The sequence below is a fragment of the Vicia villosa genome, unplaced genomic scaffold, assembly GCF_029867415.1.
Source record: "Vicia villosa cultivar HV-30 ecotype Madison, WI unplaced genomic scaffold, Vvil1.0 ctg.004541F_1_1, whole genome shotgun sequence".
Taxonomy (NCBI): domain Eukaryota; kingdom Viridiplantae; phylum Streptophyta; class Magnoliopsida; order Fabales; family Fabaceae; genus Vicia; species Vicia villosa.
The window spans coordinates 62210-79656 of NW_026706458.1; the positions used below are offsets into that span (position 1 = coordinate 62210).

The following is a 17447-nucleotide window of genomic DNA, read 5'->3' on the forward strand; positions in this document are numbered from 1 at the left end:
AAAACCCCCGATTTAACTGTATTTAGGGGAAACTAAATTTTTTTTAAAAAAAAACTTGATTTTACTGTATTTTCAAGAAACTTGATTTTACTGTAATTTTAAAAAAAACTCGATCTTACTATAATTTCAAAAAACTTGATTTTACTGTATTTTCAAAAAAAAAACCTAATTTTAATGTATTTTCAAAAAAACATGATTTTAATGTATTTTTAGAAAGACTAGATTTTACTGTAATTAGAAAAACAAGAAAAAAATCCAAATAACCATGTTTAATAATTTATTTACACCAAAAACCATCTTTTCGGAAAAATTACCTGTATGACCAGGTTTCAGAGGTGATCTCCACATAGGAGCCACCTCAGATGGCGCCAAAGACCATTTTCTCTTAACCTATGCGCCACCCAGGGTGGCATCAATGTATATTTTTGCCTTTTAAGCCACCTAGGGTGGCGCCTATGTGCATTCCTATTTTTTTTTAATTGTTTATATACTATTTTTTTTTATTAATAAAGTTGTTTTTAACATAAATAAATAAATTATATTTTGTTTTTTTGATTTTTTAAAAATTGTTTTAACAATTAAATAAATAATGAAACACCACATGTCATTCATTCCAAACATTACAAATACAAGAAATGCAGAAACAACATTACAAATACGGTCATACAGTTCAAACATTACAAATACGGTAAAAAAAAGAAAAATTATAAAACATGGATATTATGCTATTCACGACCCCTCCGACCATGACCCCTCCGACCCGGCGCCGGACCATGACCCCTCTCACCGCCAGTTCCGCAATCTGGAACTACTCGAATCCGGTTGGAAGGATCTCGACGACCCACTTCTCCACGACCCCCTTATTCCTTGGTTGTTCTTGTTGTGTCTGGGTAGGTGGTCCTCGGATTAGCCCCTCCATGCGCTCATTGGACATGTATTCTTGTATGTTGTTGTCAAATAGTCGGGTCCCCATGCCCTCAAAGATTGGTCTTGGCGGTGGAGTTGCGTCATATGGTCGGTAAAACCCAGCGCTTGATTGGCCTTGGAAAAATGGCATTGTCTGTTGGGGTGTGGTGTACCCATATTGTTGGTGTTGTGGAAATTGGGGTGTGGGGTATCCATGTTGTTGGTACTGTGACGATTGAGTGGTCATTTGCTCGTTTAGGTCGTAATCGTCATCTAGATCCATGTCGGGGCTGGGTTGCCTATTGTAGTTGGAGGGGTCGGCGTCGCCGTGTTGTTGGTTGAAGCCCCATGATTGTTGCTGGATGGGTTGCCTAGTGGAGGTGGAGGGGCCGGCGTCGTAGTGTTGTTGGGTGAAGCCCCACGATTGTTGTTGGACGGGTAACCTAGTGGAGGGGTCGGCGTCACGGAGTTGTTGGGTGAAGCCCCATGATTGTTGTTGGATGGGTTGACTTTGGTAGGGCGTTGTTGGTGTTGTTTGATATTCCTCATGTTCAGGTTGTTCGGATGTTTGGCGTTGTCGGCGTTGTTGGCGTTGTTGGCGTTGTTGGGGTGGTTGTTGGGGTGGTTGTTGTGCGTATTGTTGTTGGCGGGGGTCGTGTAGGTAGTATGGGTCGGACACATACATATCGGGGGTTGTGACCGTTCTAAACCAAGCAACGTATTCCGCGGTTGGAAACATGGGGAGTTGGGCAACAGGGAATTGTAGCAGACGGCTGCGACGTTGCTTCCACATCTCACAAAATTCAGGTGCAAAAGTACGGTAATCTGCGTGGTCCCATTGTTGATTGACTCTTTTAATATGCCAGCGACCCAAATCAGTGGGGGGATCCGGGATTGGTTGATGCATGCCAAACTGCAGTCTCACACGGTCAGATTGGTGCATCTCCACGATGTTGAACCATATTATCGGTACTACTGCAGTCCAAACTTCCCGGTCACTCTCGTTTGGCTCATGGTCCAGCAACAAGTATGGTCTCCAATTAAACTGCGTAGGAGAAAAAATAACATATTATTAAAAAACATGATGAATTGTAATACATCTATATGATCATATAAAAGTTTAGGGGTAATACATCTTCAGCTCGGAGGTGATCAATTAGGTCCCGATACAAAACAACACTCCCCCTCAGATTCTTACTGTAATCCAATTTAGGACCACATAACCTAAGAAAAAAGAGCAAAAATGTTATTTCAGATTTTTATGTAAAAGAGAGTTAGCGTTCAAGGAATAGCGTTGAAAAAGAGAAAAAGACGTACCTTGTTGCATAAGGGAACGTGTAGTTGTTCCTTCCTGCAGGGGATAGCGTTGGCATTCTCCACCAACCCCATACTTGTAGGAGGAACGCACATCCATAGAAGGTGCACTTCTCGGCAACCGCGTTCTTACAAAGAGACTGGTATAACATCGCCAAAACAGCGGACCCCCAACTATATTTCCTAATCTTGCTAATACTATCAAATTTACTTAAATAGAAAAAGTTGACAGTGTTACCTGTCGACTCCGGGAATAAAAGTTTACCAAACATCAGCATTATATAGACCTTAGTCATTAACCAAACATGCTCCTCGGTAGAGTTGTCCATCAAGACGAGTTCATCATAATAAGCTCTAAGGGAGACCAGACTGATACCCTGGCCTCTTGAACCTTGAGTAGGCACAACTAGATCTCTTCCCAACACTCTCTCACACCGTGAATTAGCATGTTGAACAGATCCATTAACAGCCTTGCCATCAATGGGCAGACCAAGCAACATATAAACATCCTCTAGAGTAACAGTACACTCACCTATTGGAAGATGAAACGTGTGGGTTTCAGGCCTCCATCGCTCTTGTAAGGCAAGGATGAATTTTCTGTCTATGGTGTTGTTGTTGATTTTTATGATATGTCCGAAGCCACATGCTTGGAGATTCGGAATAATCCTCTCGTCGGGTTCAACATAAGCGTGAGAACGTGTACGGAATCGGTCAACAGCCTAAGAACCACAAATAAATCGATTAAACTTGATATCATATACGCATAGCTGTTTAGAAATAAATAAGTATAAACTTACATATGTCGCCAAGTTCGCTCTAGTTCCTCTGTGTGTTTCACCCATGGTAAGAAGTTGTTGAGCCATTTTCAAGAACTCTTTAAGTTTTCTGCGGATTTGAAAATGCAAAGTGGTTTTTTGAAGAAGAAGAAGATATGTTGGTGAAAAGAAAGCAATTCTATGAGAGTATTTATAGAGGGTTGGTGGTTGCTGATGTTAAGTGCATGAGGGCCAAGTGGTGAGCATGCATGTGATACAGATATCAAAGTGATAAAGATGGGTTCACATGCATTCTGTGTTGAAATGACCATGCATTCCCGTGTTTTGTGCTGACTTTGTCTAAGCATGCATGCATTAATTGTTTCTGGCAGAATAGACTAGGCCTGCATCCCGTGTTCGGTGCTGAATTGTCTAGGCATGCATGCATACAGTATTTCGATGCAGGTAGATCACATGCTGGCGGATCAGATTAGGGTTTTGGCAGTGGGGACCACTAGACAAAATTAGGGCAAAAAAAAAAAGAACATGAACTAATGCGCCACCCCAGGTGGCGCCATGCTGGAAAATATTGAACTAATGCGCCACCCCAGGTGGCGCCAACATGCACACATAATTTTTTTTTTTTAAATTAGGGTTAGGGTTTTTTACGTTAATTTTAGTATTTTTAGGGTTTAGGGTTTTCTAGCCGTTGTACATCCGAAAATAATTAGCATACAGTCTTCGCATGTGATTGTACAGTGTGATGGAGTCTGATCAAGTCGACTGTGCTGCAGTTCACCAGTGTCAAACACACCGAGTATTCGCATGTGATTGTACAGTATGCACTGCTCAGTATGGTTGTGTTTGGTCAAGTCGACTGTGCAGCAATTCAGCAGTGTCATGCATACCTCAAATCAATTGTGAAACAGTCTGGTGTGCAGCAGTGTCATGCATTCATCAAATCAACTCAGTACGCATGTGATTGTATAGTATTCGCCTTCATAATTGTCATCACTCAATGTTCGTCTACATAAACGAAACCTCTAACGTGTAAAATAACATAACACATTACACATCTGATTACACATCTGAAATAAAACTCTCTACCCACTCAACAATGGCCCCTCCACAATACATTATCAACGCTCATGTTTTTGGCGAGACATATGACAACGAAGAAGTTGGTTTTCTGTTTAGAAACACTGAGGTTAAACGATTTTGTTTAAGCAGAAAAGCAAATTTCAGTTACTTCAAAGGGAGATTAGAGACGAAGCTTGCAATGGGTGGTGTATCCCAGATTTTTTACCAATATCGATTTCTTCGTGGAGACAACCCGGTCAAGTTTATCCAAGTTGAGATCAAAGACGATGAAGACATGCAGAATATGTTTGCCAATCATGAGTATTCTGGTTACGAATGCATAGAACTGTATGTTACTCTACCAGAAGTTCAACCCACACAAATGGTTGAGTCACAAGTCATTGATGCACTTGGAGACGAGCAAGCAGAGGTCGACGTTGTAGATGAAGAAGAAGAAGCACCGGAAATAGAAGTTGATAACCTGGTCAACGAGGAAAGTGAAGATGAACCGGAAGTTGTTGTACCACGAGATCAAGTGCATATGCCTCCAGTGCACATGAGGAACCTGAATTTTGATGGGGATGACGAACCATCGACTGATATTTTCTATGATCCATACACCCAAACAGATCAACGGTTAAAAGTAGGAGACAGATTTCGTTCTAAGGAGGCATGTATCATGGCCATAAAAAGATTTCATATGGCAAACAATGTTGATTTTAGAGTTGATCGCGCCAATGTCGAAAGGTACAAAATTTACTGTAGAAACACTGATTGTGGATTCAGGTTGCATGCATCATACAGGAAGAGAAGTGACTCATGGGTTATAGGATATATTTCCCAAGATCACACATGTGTTAACATAAATGTTTCACAAGATCACCGTAAGCTAAGTTATGACATCATTTGTCAAGAAATCTTGCCTCTAGTTGAAAAAGATCCATCGTTAAAGGTGAAAACGATAATCTCTCATATCGTTGCAACGTACAACTACACTCCGTCTTATAGAAAGGCGTGGCTGGCGAAGACCAAGGCGATCGAAGTTGTGTATGGAAATTGGGAGGATTCATATAAAAGACTCCCACATTTCTTATATGCGCTTCAAATTTATGCTCCTGGAACTGTTACTATTTTAGAGACCCTTCCGGCGCAATCTCCAGACGGAGCGTCACTTCAAGGAAATGTGATATTCCACAGGCTCTTCTGGGCTTTCCGCCCATGTGTACAAGGATTTTCATATTGCAAACCAATTCTTCAAATAGATGGAACTTGGTTGTACGGAAAATATAAAGGCACCATGTTGATGGCTGTGGCTCAAGACGGAAATAGTAACATCTTTCCTGTTGCTTTCGCTCTTGTGGAAGGAGAAACTGCTGGAGGTTGGGGTTTCTTTCTCAGAAATCTTCGGACACACGTTGCCCCCCAACCTGGACTTTGCTTGATTTCAGACAGACATGCTGCCATCGAGAGTGCGTACAACAATCCAGCAAACGGGTGGCAAAACCCTACATCAACGCATGTTTACTGTATTCGACACATCGCACAAAATTTCATGCGGGAGATAAAGGACAGGGCTCTTCGTAAGACTCTTGTCAATGCCGGATATGCGTTGACTCAACCGACGTTCCAATATTATCGACATGAAATTGTAGCGGCAAATCCAGATGCAGGCAGATGGGTAGACAATCTTGCTAGAGAGAAATGGACCAGATCATACGACAACGGGAAGCGATGGGGGCACATGACTACGAATCTTGTGGAGTCTATGAACGGGGTGTTTAAGGGCATCAGACACCTTCCGATTACTGCCTTGGTGGAAGCAACATACTATAGGATGGCTTCTCTTTTCGCAAGAAGAGGTGAGCGTTGGAATGCAGTTATAGAATCCGGACAATTATGGAGCGAAACATGCGTCAAATTCATGAAAGAGCAATCTGCCAAAGCCAACAGCCACATTGTGACATCTTTCGATCGATTCAACCGGACCTTCAGTGTTAAAGAAACGATTGACCATAACGAGGGCCTTCCGAGACAACAATACAGGGTTCTTATAGATGAAGGGTGGTGCGATTGTGGAAAGTTTCAAGCCTTTCGGATGCCATGCTCTCATGTAATTGCAGCATGTTCGTATGCGCATCAAGATCCGTTAGCACTTTTATCTCCCATTTACAAGGCGGATACGTTGCTTGGGGTGTACAACAACTCATTTCAAGTGATGGCAAAGGAGGATTATTGGCCTGCGTATGAAGGGGACGTGGTTTGGCATAATGATAACATGCGGAGAAAGAAAAGAGGTCGTCCGAACAGCACCCGGATCACAACCGAGATGGATCATGAGAAAATGGTACGAAAGTGTAGCATATGTCGTGAAGTCGGGCACAATAAAAATACCTGTCCTAACCGTGGATCAAATTCCACCAACAATTAGTTGTATGTCATTTGTATTTTGTATCTGTATTTTTATTGATAATGTTTTTGTATTTGTATTAGTATTTGTATTTGTATTTGTATTTGTATTTGTATTTGTATTTGTATTTGTATTTGTATTTGTATTTGTATTTCTATTGGTTATGTATTTGTATTATCCTTTATTAAATCAACTAGTTATGTCTTTGTCTCGTTGTGAATTTGTCTTCATGGCCCATACTGCCACTCTTTATTTTGGACAGTCAAATACGCATGCTTTCGTCTAGCTCCATCAAGTCAGTCATTGATCAGTGTGTCTACATTTATCATACATGTTAGGCGTGCTTGTAAACAGTACGCAACATCATTACTTTTTTCTACCCACTACTATTATAAATTAGGGGCTCCTATGGTTGAGTTTACACACAGATACACAAACTCCAAATACCAAACAATCACACAAACACAACCATGCCTCGCCGGACAACCATTAGGCCAGATGGATGTCACCGGACAACAGAGTTGCCGCCCCGGAGATCAACATGGCGTGCCGAACCTGAACCGGAGTATCGCAGAAGGAACGGACATGTCATATTCTCCGCCATCAAACCTCCCATGCCGGTTATGTTTTGGAATATCTCTTCCGTCGAGCAACTCAAGAGGACTCTCCTGAGATTTTTAGAGGGGGGGTACGAGGCCGGCGAACAGATAAGAAGCATCAAGAGGCTTATAACAAGGGCCGATGCTGTGACTGGAGCAACGATAACTTTCTGGGATAACGTGGAATACGACATTGATGCCATTCAAATGATGCATGGACCTAATGACATTGTTTTAACCGTGGTGATTTCTTAGATGTTTAGTTTATCTTTTTCTGTTGGTTATTTTCTATGTACCTTTTAATTAATGAATGAACTACTCTTTTCCGTGGACGCTCGAGTTAGCTGATTCACTGATCTTATCTGTTGCAATTTAATATATATATTTTTTTAATACTTTAAAATAAAAACAACTTTATTAATAAATAAAAAAAATTTTAAAAAAATAGTATATAAACAATTAAAAAAAAACAAAAAAAAAAAATAGGAATGCACACATAGGCGCCACCCTAGGTGGCTTAAAAGGCAAAAATATACATTGATGCCACCCTGGGTGGCGCATAGGTTAAGAGAAAATGGTCTTTGGCGCCATCTGAGGTAGCTCCTATGTGGAGACCACCTCTGAAACCTGGTCATACAGGTAATTTTTCCGAAAAGATGGTTTTTGGTGTAAATAAATTATTAAACATGGTTATTTGGATTTTTTTTTCAGAAAAACAATTCTACTGTATTTTTAGAAAAACTCAATTTTACTGTATTTTTTATCAAACTCAATTTTGCAGTATTTTCAAAATATTTGATTTTATTGTAATTTCAAAAACTTGATTTTACTGTATTTTTGGAAAAACTCGATTCTAAAAAAGGAGTTTTTCTAAAAAACAATAAAATAAAGTTTTTTCCCAATTACGATAGAATCGTGTTTCTCCCAAAATACAGTAAAATCATGTTTTTTTTTAAATACATTAAAATTATGTTTTTTGAAAATACAGTAAAATCAAGTTTTTATTGAAAATATAGTAAGATTGAGTTTTTTGAAAATACTGTAAAATCTTCATTTTTGAAATTATAGTAAAAATTGAGTTTTTCCTAAATACAGCTAAATTGAGTTTTTGAAAATACAGTAAAATCGATTTTTTTGAAAATACTGTAAAATCAAGATTTCCAAAATTACAGTAAAATCAAGATTAACCACAATATTACTTCGTTGTTAGTAGGGTCACAACAATGTGCTATGTTATGTTTGTGTTTTTTGTTCCGGTTTGGAATCACCATTATACTCTGGATTTGTTAAAGGCAAAGTTGGGAAAGCGAAACCCTAGGAAATTTCCCTAAGATGAAGGTCGTTAATAACTTCCTCATATTGATGACAACATAATTTTGTATTTAGTCATTTATGCGTTATCAAATAACAACAAAATTCATCATATTTGAATAAGAACTTTCTATTTAATATACAAAAATAATACTAGATAAAAATCTAGGAAATTTTACCGAATTTTTTTACCATATTTTTAAATAACATAGGAGTTTTGCCAAAATTTTCAAAATTCTACGAGCTTTTACTAGATTTTTCAAAAAATATATGATTTTGTTTTGAATTTTAAAAAAAAGTCTTTGCTTTTTAATTGGATTTTTTCCATATATTATCGGATTTTTCAAAGTCTATGTTTTTATCAGATTTTTCAAAATACCCGATAGTGTTTACAGTTGGATTTTTTATTGTATCTTTAGCTTTATAGAACAATCAAAAAATTATTTTTGATTTAGTTCGATATGAATCACTAGTTAAAAAAATTCGATCCAATACAATTGAATTTCATGCACATTAATTTGATCGATGTTTCGATATCAAAACTACAAATTATTATGTCTTATAAATATTATTATTATAAAAAATACTATAAAATAATAAGTTTAGAGTAATGTACAAAGAGGATAATGCATTAACAGTGTAAAATAATTTTACACTGTCATCCAATTGAGATTCATCAATCACCGTGTCACATAACTTTTTTAAAAATAATAGTGCGATTTGGCACTTAACATGATTGTGATTGGTTGACATTATAAAATTACTTTACACTATCAGTGTATATTCTTTTTTATCATGTACAAATATATTAAAAAATAAATTACAAACAAATAATATTAAAAATTAATAGATAAATTAAAGAGCTTAAAGGTAGTGCACTGTGAGTGTAAGACTTTTTACACGGCCAATGCATTACAACCCTTAAAAATAAATACTTTATATGTGATTTAAAAAAAAAAGTCAAACGTCTACAAAAATTAACAGTTTGAATTTTACTGACGGTCTAAAACTGTTTTACACTGTCGATGTATTTCCATTAAATCCTAAATTAAATCAATAAATAGTACTAAAATAAAATAATTATGAATGAACAATAACTTGGCGTAATATATCGTTCTGATAAAATTAATAATTGTTAAAATATATGAATATAGTTCAGTTCAGTTTGTATCGGTTTTGAAAAATCAATTTAAATTTGGTTCAATATAAGCCGTTTTTAGGAAAAAGAAAAATTGAAACACATCCAAAATTATTCAGTGTTTATTGCTGTAGTTTTTTTCGATGTTTTTAAAATTAATTTGCTGTCTTTATTTGAATTAGTTTGGATTTGACTACTTTAATTTATAGTTAAAAGAAAATTGTGTTTATAAGATTATTGATTAATTAATATTGAGTTTTCAAAGTCTAGCTCAACTTATTGAAGTCCATATTTGGAGGCCATATTCTAGCTCAACTTATATACTCAAGATTGTATGTGAGTTTCAAGTAGTAACTCCATTTTTATTTTTGTGAGTCCTACGTATTAATGATTAAGCTGTTTTTTAATCAATTATCTTTTGACCCCTCAACAGAAAATAGAGCAAAATGAGAAAAAATATCTACAATTTTATTTGAAAAAATGAATTAGAATAAAAGTGAAAAAAATAATAATTTTATTCAATATCTTTTACCCTATAAAAAGATAATTATCCAGGATGATTTGTCGCTTACTATAATCTACTTATCCGTTAAGGTAATACAAATTGAAATTCTTAATACTTTTTTGGTACAATGAAATTCTTAGTACTATTAACATGACAAACGGCAGCAAACCCCTTTTTATTGGAGAAAGTTTAGTTGATTATAAACAAAAGGTAATAAACAATAAAAAAGAAAATAAATAATTAAATATATTATTTTACTAAATCTAAAACGTAATGACTAGTTTAAAAAAATATTTATTTTGTATCTTTAAAATGAAATTCTTAGTACTATTAACATGACAAACGGCAGCAAACCCCTTTTTATTGGAATATTTGATTCAGATGCATTAATGTGATTGACCAAAATATCGAAATCCTTAACAACTTCAAAGATTTTCTCTAACAAAATCCCTAATTTCTTGTCATGCTAAGATAACAAAAATTGGAATTTTTAATATAAATATATCGGATAGCAACAACAATGTACTGATTTTTTTATTGTTTAAAGCTACTCTTTTTTTCTCACTTTCTCTCTCTTTTCTTATAGTTCTAAATATTGTTTATGGAGGAGATAGATTGGGGAAACTTAGAAGCACTTCCTTTAAGTTTAATTTTTGATAAATTAGTGGAACGTATAGATCACATCTATTTCAGTGCCGTATGCAAGAATTGGTATTCCATTGCAAAGTTTAATTATCAAAATCGACAAATACAAAATAATGTATTGCCCATGCTTATGATTCCCACAAAAAAGAAGTGCAAAAAAAATATGTGGAAAGCAACCAAGAAAAGTTTATACGGAATTTCATCCAAAACTTCTTACAAGTTCAAACTCCCAGTACCTTATAACAAGAGGCTTTGTGGTTCAAGTCATGGTTGGCTAGCCAAGGTAGATTCTAGCTCTAAAGTTACTCTTATAAAACTCCTCAATCCTTTTAAGGATGTATCCATCACTTTACCACCCATCTACTTCCTGGATATGTATAGAAGAAAAAGTTATGAGTATGATGTGCATAAGGTTGTTCTATCTACCAATCCTACATTTAAGCCACATGATTATGTAGTTGTAGCCATTTACAATATGCGGAAATGTCTTGCTTTCTTAAAAGCTGGACAAAAGAATTGGACTTATATTGATGATATTCACCATCTCTTTAATGATGTTATATTCTACAAAGGCTTGGTCTATGCGGTGGGACTATGGAATAACATTGTCTCTTTTGATTTGTCTTATTTAAAGGATGGAAGGGTAATTCCCAAAATTGTTTCTTTCAAAGGGAATGATTATGCTCATCGAGCTTATCTTGTAAAATCATTGGAAGGAGACTTATGGCTTGTAAGAAAATTTATTGGGTATCACGGTGACGAAGATGATGAAGATAATACTGAGCCTAGTAGTGGTACAAAAAGATTCGAAGTATATAATTTGGAATTGGATGTTCAAACGGGTGAACTTATACAAATGTTAAAAATTGAGAGTTTAGGAGACAATGTCTTATTTGTGGGTGATAGTGATTCCGTTGCTGTGTCAGCTTCATATTTTTCTAATCATCTTCAAAAGGATTCAATTTATTATACAGATGACTTTTACGGAGACACGCCACCTTACCCTCATGGACCATTTGATATGAAAATCTACAATGTAAAAGAGAAAAAATTTAGTCAACACTGTCCTTTTTACCATTGGTTTAAAGAAAATCCACCTGCATTATGGGTTATTCCACCGTTTCAATGGGAATGACAAGTTCAATTAAAATATGTTATTTTATTTTATTTTAATTTTTTCTTTGTTTAGTTAAGTAAAAAAAATGGTTTATTTAATTCCGTTACATTGCTCATGATAAAGATTTATGTGTATTACATTTAAGATTTTTTTTAAAGATAATAAAGATGTTTTATTTCAAATATTTCAATCAATTTTTATTTTTATTCCTATTTTGCAATTTTAACTTTTGGAATTGTTATCAATTAAGAGTAATTAGTTATGCATGATTACAATTTTGAACCGGTTAGATTATTAAATTGATCTTGAAAAGAATTCAAAAAATTTAATTTATAATAAACATTTTAATTAGTATTGATCTTTGGGTCGTCATTCTAATTTCAGAAATTTTAGCTATAATTTAATCAACATTGTAGTTATGAATATCAATTTTAAAATTTGAATCCGTAAATATTAATTTTCTCTAGTTTTAGATGTTGTCTACCGCATACACTTACATTAAATAATGTGGATCTCGTATACATTTAATGGGATTCATAATTTTTTTTTACGGTAAAAATCTTAATTCATTTCAATTTAAATAGTAATAAGGTTGTGGATACATGTCAGTACATCAGTAAAACTATGGAAATTAGTAAAATTTGGAGCCGCCCGAATTAATGTGTGAGCAACTTTATTAGCTTGTCTCCTACTGAACTTAACATGAGAGTTCCTAAAACATTCATCTAATAAGCGTTTACACTCCCGAATAATAGCACCACACTCTATATAATTAGATTGTTGACTATTAACACTATCTACTACGCTTTTGGCGTCCATCTCAAAATCCACATTATCATAACCAAGCTCGTGCACCCAATTAATCGATGTGAAGAGCCCTAAAGCTTCGCCGACAACGACTTATGACAACGACTTATGTGATGGGAGAAAACCACTCGGTTCTGGCTGTAATAAAGGAACATTTATCATCTCTTATACAAGTACCTAAACCAACCTTGTTATTAGAGAAAGGTGTGTCTATGTTGCATTTGAGACTACCAGTTGAAGGCTTGCTCCACTTAGGATCCATAGGACTTTAAGATTGAGAGATATTTTTATTCCTTATATGTTGTGCTCTTCTCCATCCATGAAGCAGGTTTATTGAACGATTGTAGATAGTATCTTGAGAGTCTTCAATTTGATTCCAAACATGATTATTTCTGCATTTCCAATGACTCTACGGGGTAGTAGCGAATACCGCTTGTTTCTCTTGATTAGCGACCTGCAAAAAGGAGAATACAATATTATCACAAGAAATTTGATTATTTTGAAACTGTTGTAACACCGGCCTGAGACCCATTTTTTCAGCACTCTACACTCACTATGCCAAAAAAGACCTACGAAAGCACTTTTTTGGGCTTTAAAAGCGCTGCCGTAGGTGGCGCTGCTATAGGTTTTAGCAGCGCTTTTTGTTTAGGCAAAAGCGCTGTTGTAGGTAGGCCTAAGGCAACGCTTTCATATATAGGCCTAAGGTAGCGCTTTCCCTTAAAAAGCGCTTTCGTAGGTGGGTCTTTAGCAACGCTTTTTTCCAGCTTTTATGCTTTCTTTTATCATCTTAGGCAGCGCTTTTTGTTAAAAAGCGTTTTCTTAGGGAGGCCTTTAAGAGCGTTTTTAAAAGCGCTGTCGTTGCTAAACGCAATATTTTAAAGTGCAACCTGTAATTTAAGCCTCCCAGTTCGACCTGTAATTTATTTGGAAATAACAACCTGTAATATTTTTGAAAATAATCCCTAAACATGTTATTCAAGCCTTACATATATATATATATATATATATATATATATATATATATATATACACATACCATTATTTCAACAAAAACCCGTATGTAGGATATTATATACCATTATATACCAATATAATACCATTATAATCCAAACTAAAATATGTACACCATTATAGTTCAATTCACATATGTTCGCAACAGATACATATAACTAATTCATCTCTAACATAACTAAATCAGAATAAGCCCGAAATTCTCAAAATCCAACGAGCGAATGATCTTGGTCCTGCAAAGTATGAACATAACAACACGATCAATTAAACTAACTTTGCTAAACACAATTAATGGCTCCAACACAAAGTCATTATCAAAATCCGTCGCACAGTAATGTATTCATAACACTTTTCACACAATAATATATTCATACCTATATGAATCTTTGCTGAATATAAAATTGACACAATTTCTCTTTGATTTCTTCCAACTTAAGTCTCGTGTAAGAAGCATAATAGAATTCATCAAAGTACTACATAACAATAAGATAATATGCATGATTTAAATGCATCCATGTTTTATCCATGTCTCGTTCTCTTTCGACAATCGATTTAAATGCATACATGTCTTATCCATGTCTTAATTAAGCTAAACAAAAACAACTAGTTAAGGCAAAAAATAGTATAATGTGTTTATGTCAAAACACAAAGTATACACGGAATGAATCCGAAGCAATAAAATGCAACATATTACTTTGGTGAGAGAGAACAATTAATTACCTGTATAGAAGTAAGCAACTTCTAGATCCACACAATGTAAGATTCTTGAAAACGATCAAACTTTCACTCTTCACAAGTAACCCCTATAGCAAATTCACAAAGTTAGTAAGTTCATCACATAACAATTAACAACATTTACATCAAGAATCATAACAACATTGTAAAAAATCAACAAACCAAATAAATCATACCAAACCAAATCAAATGGAACCAAACAAAACCAAACACAATTAATCCAAATTGAACTAAATCAATTTGAACCAAATCAAACAAGTTAAACAAATTCTAATGAAATCTAGTCAAATCAAACATAATCAAAATCATATCAAACCAACAAAAAATACGGATCACAAATAACAGAAAGACAAACGAATGATATACACTACCAATACTAGAACCAAATATGAGATAACATGAGAGTTCCTAAAACATTCATCTAATAAGCGTTTATACTCCCGAATAATAGCACCACAATCTATATAATTAGATTGTTGACCATTAACACTATCCACTATGCTTTTGGTGTCCATCTCAAAATCCACATTATCATAACCAAGCTCGTGCACCCAATTAATCGATGCGAATAGCCCTAAAGCTTCCCCGACAACGACTTATGTGATGGGAGAAAACCACTAAGTTCTGGCTGCAATAAAGGAACATTTATCATCTCTTATACAAGTACCTAAACCAACCTTGTTATTAGAGAAAGATGTGTCTATGTTGCATTTGAGACTACCAGTCGAAGGCTTGCTCCACTTAGGATCCATAAGACTTTGAGATTGAGAGATATTGTTATTCCTTATATGTTGTGCTCTTCTCCATCCATGAAGCAGGTTTATTGAACAATTACAGATAGTATCTTGAGAGTCTTCAATTTGATTCCAAACATGATTATTTCTGCATTTCCAATGACTCAACAGGGTAGTAGCGAATACCACTTGTTGCTCTTGATTAGCGACCTGCAAAAAGGAGAATACAACATTATCACAAGAAATTTGATTATTTTGAAACTATTGTAACACCGGCCTAAGACCCACTTTTTTCCAGCACTCTAAACTCACTATGCCAAAAAACACCTACAAAGCGCTTTTTTGGGCTTTAAAAGCGCTGCCATAGGTGGCGCTGCTATAGGTTTTAGCAGCGCTTTTCGTTTAGGCAAAAGCGCTGTCGTAGGTAGGCCTAAGCAGCGCTTTTTCTTGAAAAGCGCTTTCATATATAGGCCTAAGGCAGCGCTTTCCCTTGAAAAGCGCTTTCATATATAGGCCTAAGGCAGCGCTTTTCCTTGAAAAGAGCTTTCGTAGGTGGGTCTTTAGCAGTTTTTTTTTTAAAAAGCGCTTTCGTAGGTAGCCTTTAGCAACGCTTTTTTCAGATTTTATGCTTTCTTTTATCATCTTAGGCAGCGCTTTTTGTTAAAAAGCGTTTTCTTAGGGAGGCCTTTAAGAGCGTTTTTAAAAGCGCTGTCGTTGCTAAACGCGATATTTTAAAGTGCAACCTGTAATTTAAGCCTCTCAGTTCGACCTGTAATTTATTTGGAAATAACAACCTTATTTTTGGAAATAATCCCTAAACCTGTAATTCAAGCCTTATATATATACCATTATTTCAACAAAAACCCGTATGTAGGACATTATATACCATTATATACCAATATAATACCATTATAATCCAAAATAAAATATATACACCATTATAGTTCAATTCACATATGTTTGCAACAGATATATATATAACTAAATCATCTCTAACATAACTAAATCAGAATAAGCCTGAAATTCTTAAAATCCGACGAGCAAACGATCCTGGTCCTGCAAAGTATGAACAGAACAACACAGTCAATTAAACTACCTTTTCTCAAACACAATTAAAGGCTCGAACACAAAGTCATTATCAAAATCCGTCACACAATAATGTATTCATAACACTTTTCACACAATAATGTATTCATACCTATATGAATCTTTGCTGAATATAAAATTGACACAATTCCTTTTTGATTTCTTCCAACTTAAGTCTCGTGTAAGAAGCAGAATAGAATTCATTAAAGTACTACATAACAAAAACATAATATGCATGATTTAAATGCATCCATGTCTTATCCATGTCTCGTACTCTTTCGACAATCGATTTGAATGCATACATGTCTTATCCATGTCTTAATTAAGCTAAACAAAAACAACTAATTAAGGCACAAAATAGTATAATGCGTTTCTGTCAAAACACAAAGTATACACGGAATGAATCCAAAGCAATAAAACGCAACATATTACTTTGGCGAGAGAGAACAATTAATTACCTGTATAGAAGTAAGCAACTTCTAGACTCACACAATGTAAGATTCTTGAAAACGACCAAACTTTCACTCTTCACAAGTAATACCTATAGAAAATTCACAAAGTTAGTAAGTTCATCACTTAACAATTAACAACATTGACATCAAGAATCATAACAACATTGTAAAAAATCAACAAAACAAATAAATCATACCAAACCAAATCAAATGGAACCAAACAAAACCAAACACAATTAATTCAAATTGAACTAAATCAATTTGAACCAAATCAAACAAGTTAAACAAATTCTAATGAAATTTAGTCAAATCAAACATAATCAAAATCAATTTTAACCAAAAAAAAAATACGGATCACAAATAACAGAAAGACAAACGAATGATATACACTACCAATACTAGAACCAAATATGAGATAACATTGTAGTTATGAATATCAATCTTAAAATTTGAATCCGTCAATATTAATTTTTTCTAGTTTTAGATGTTGTCTATCGCATACACGATTACATTAAATAATGTGGATCTCGTATACATTTAATGGGATTCATAATTTTTAAATATTGGTTTTAAATTTCAAAACTATTTTAATGATAGTCGATTCTTTTGATTAATATAATTTAGGTTTAAATGCACCTTTGGTCCCTGTAAGTTAGCGAGTTTTTGATTTTCGTCCCTGTAAGTTTTTTTTGTTGGTATGTGTCCCTATATTTCACTTTCGCGTTTGTTTTAGTCCCTAAAATTAAAATCCGCAGGAAAACCTGCAGATTTTCCTGCGGATTTTGGCTTTAGGGACTAAACCGCAATGAAAAAGTAAGATATAGGGACTCATACCAACAAAAAAA

General features: G+C 34.8%; 2 protein-coding genes across 2 annotated transcripts; both read left to right on the forward strand.

The window, feature by feature from the left end:
• Positions 1 to 4092: 4092 nt before the first annotated feature.
• On the forward strand, positions 4093 to 7860 carry LOC131642135 (uncharacterized). The gene is made up of 2 exons (XM_058912419.1): positions 4093 to 5238; positions 7843 to 7860. Exons 1-2 carry the CDS (start codon positions 4093 to 4095, stop codon positions 7858 to 7860), a joined length of 1164 nt encoding a protein of 387 aa, XP_058768402.1.
• A 2963-nt stretch (positions 7861 to 10823) lies between these two features.
• Positions 10824 to 11795, forward strand: LOC131642136 (F-box protein At2g26160-like). Its single transcript, XM_058912420.1, has one exon. It carries the CDS (start codon positions 10824 to 10826, stop codon positions 11793 to 11795), a length of 972 nt encoding a protein of 323 aa, XP_058768403.1.
• The last annotated feature ends 5652 nt before the right edge of the window (positions 11796 to 17447 follow it).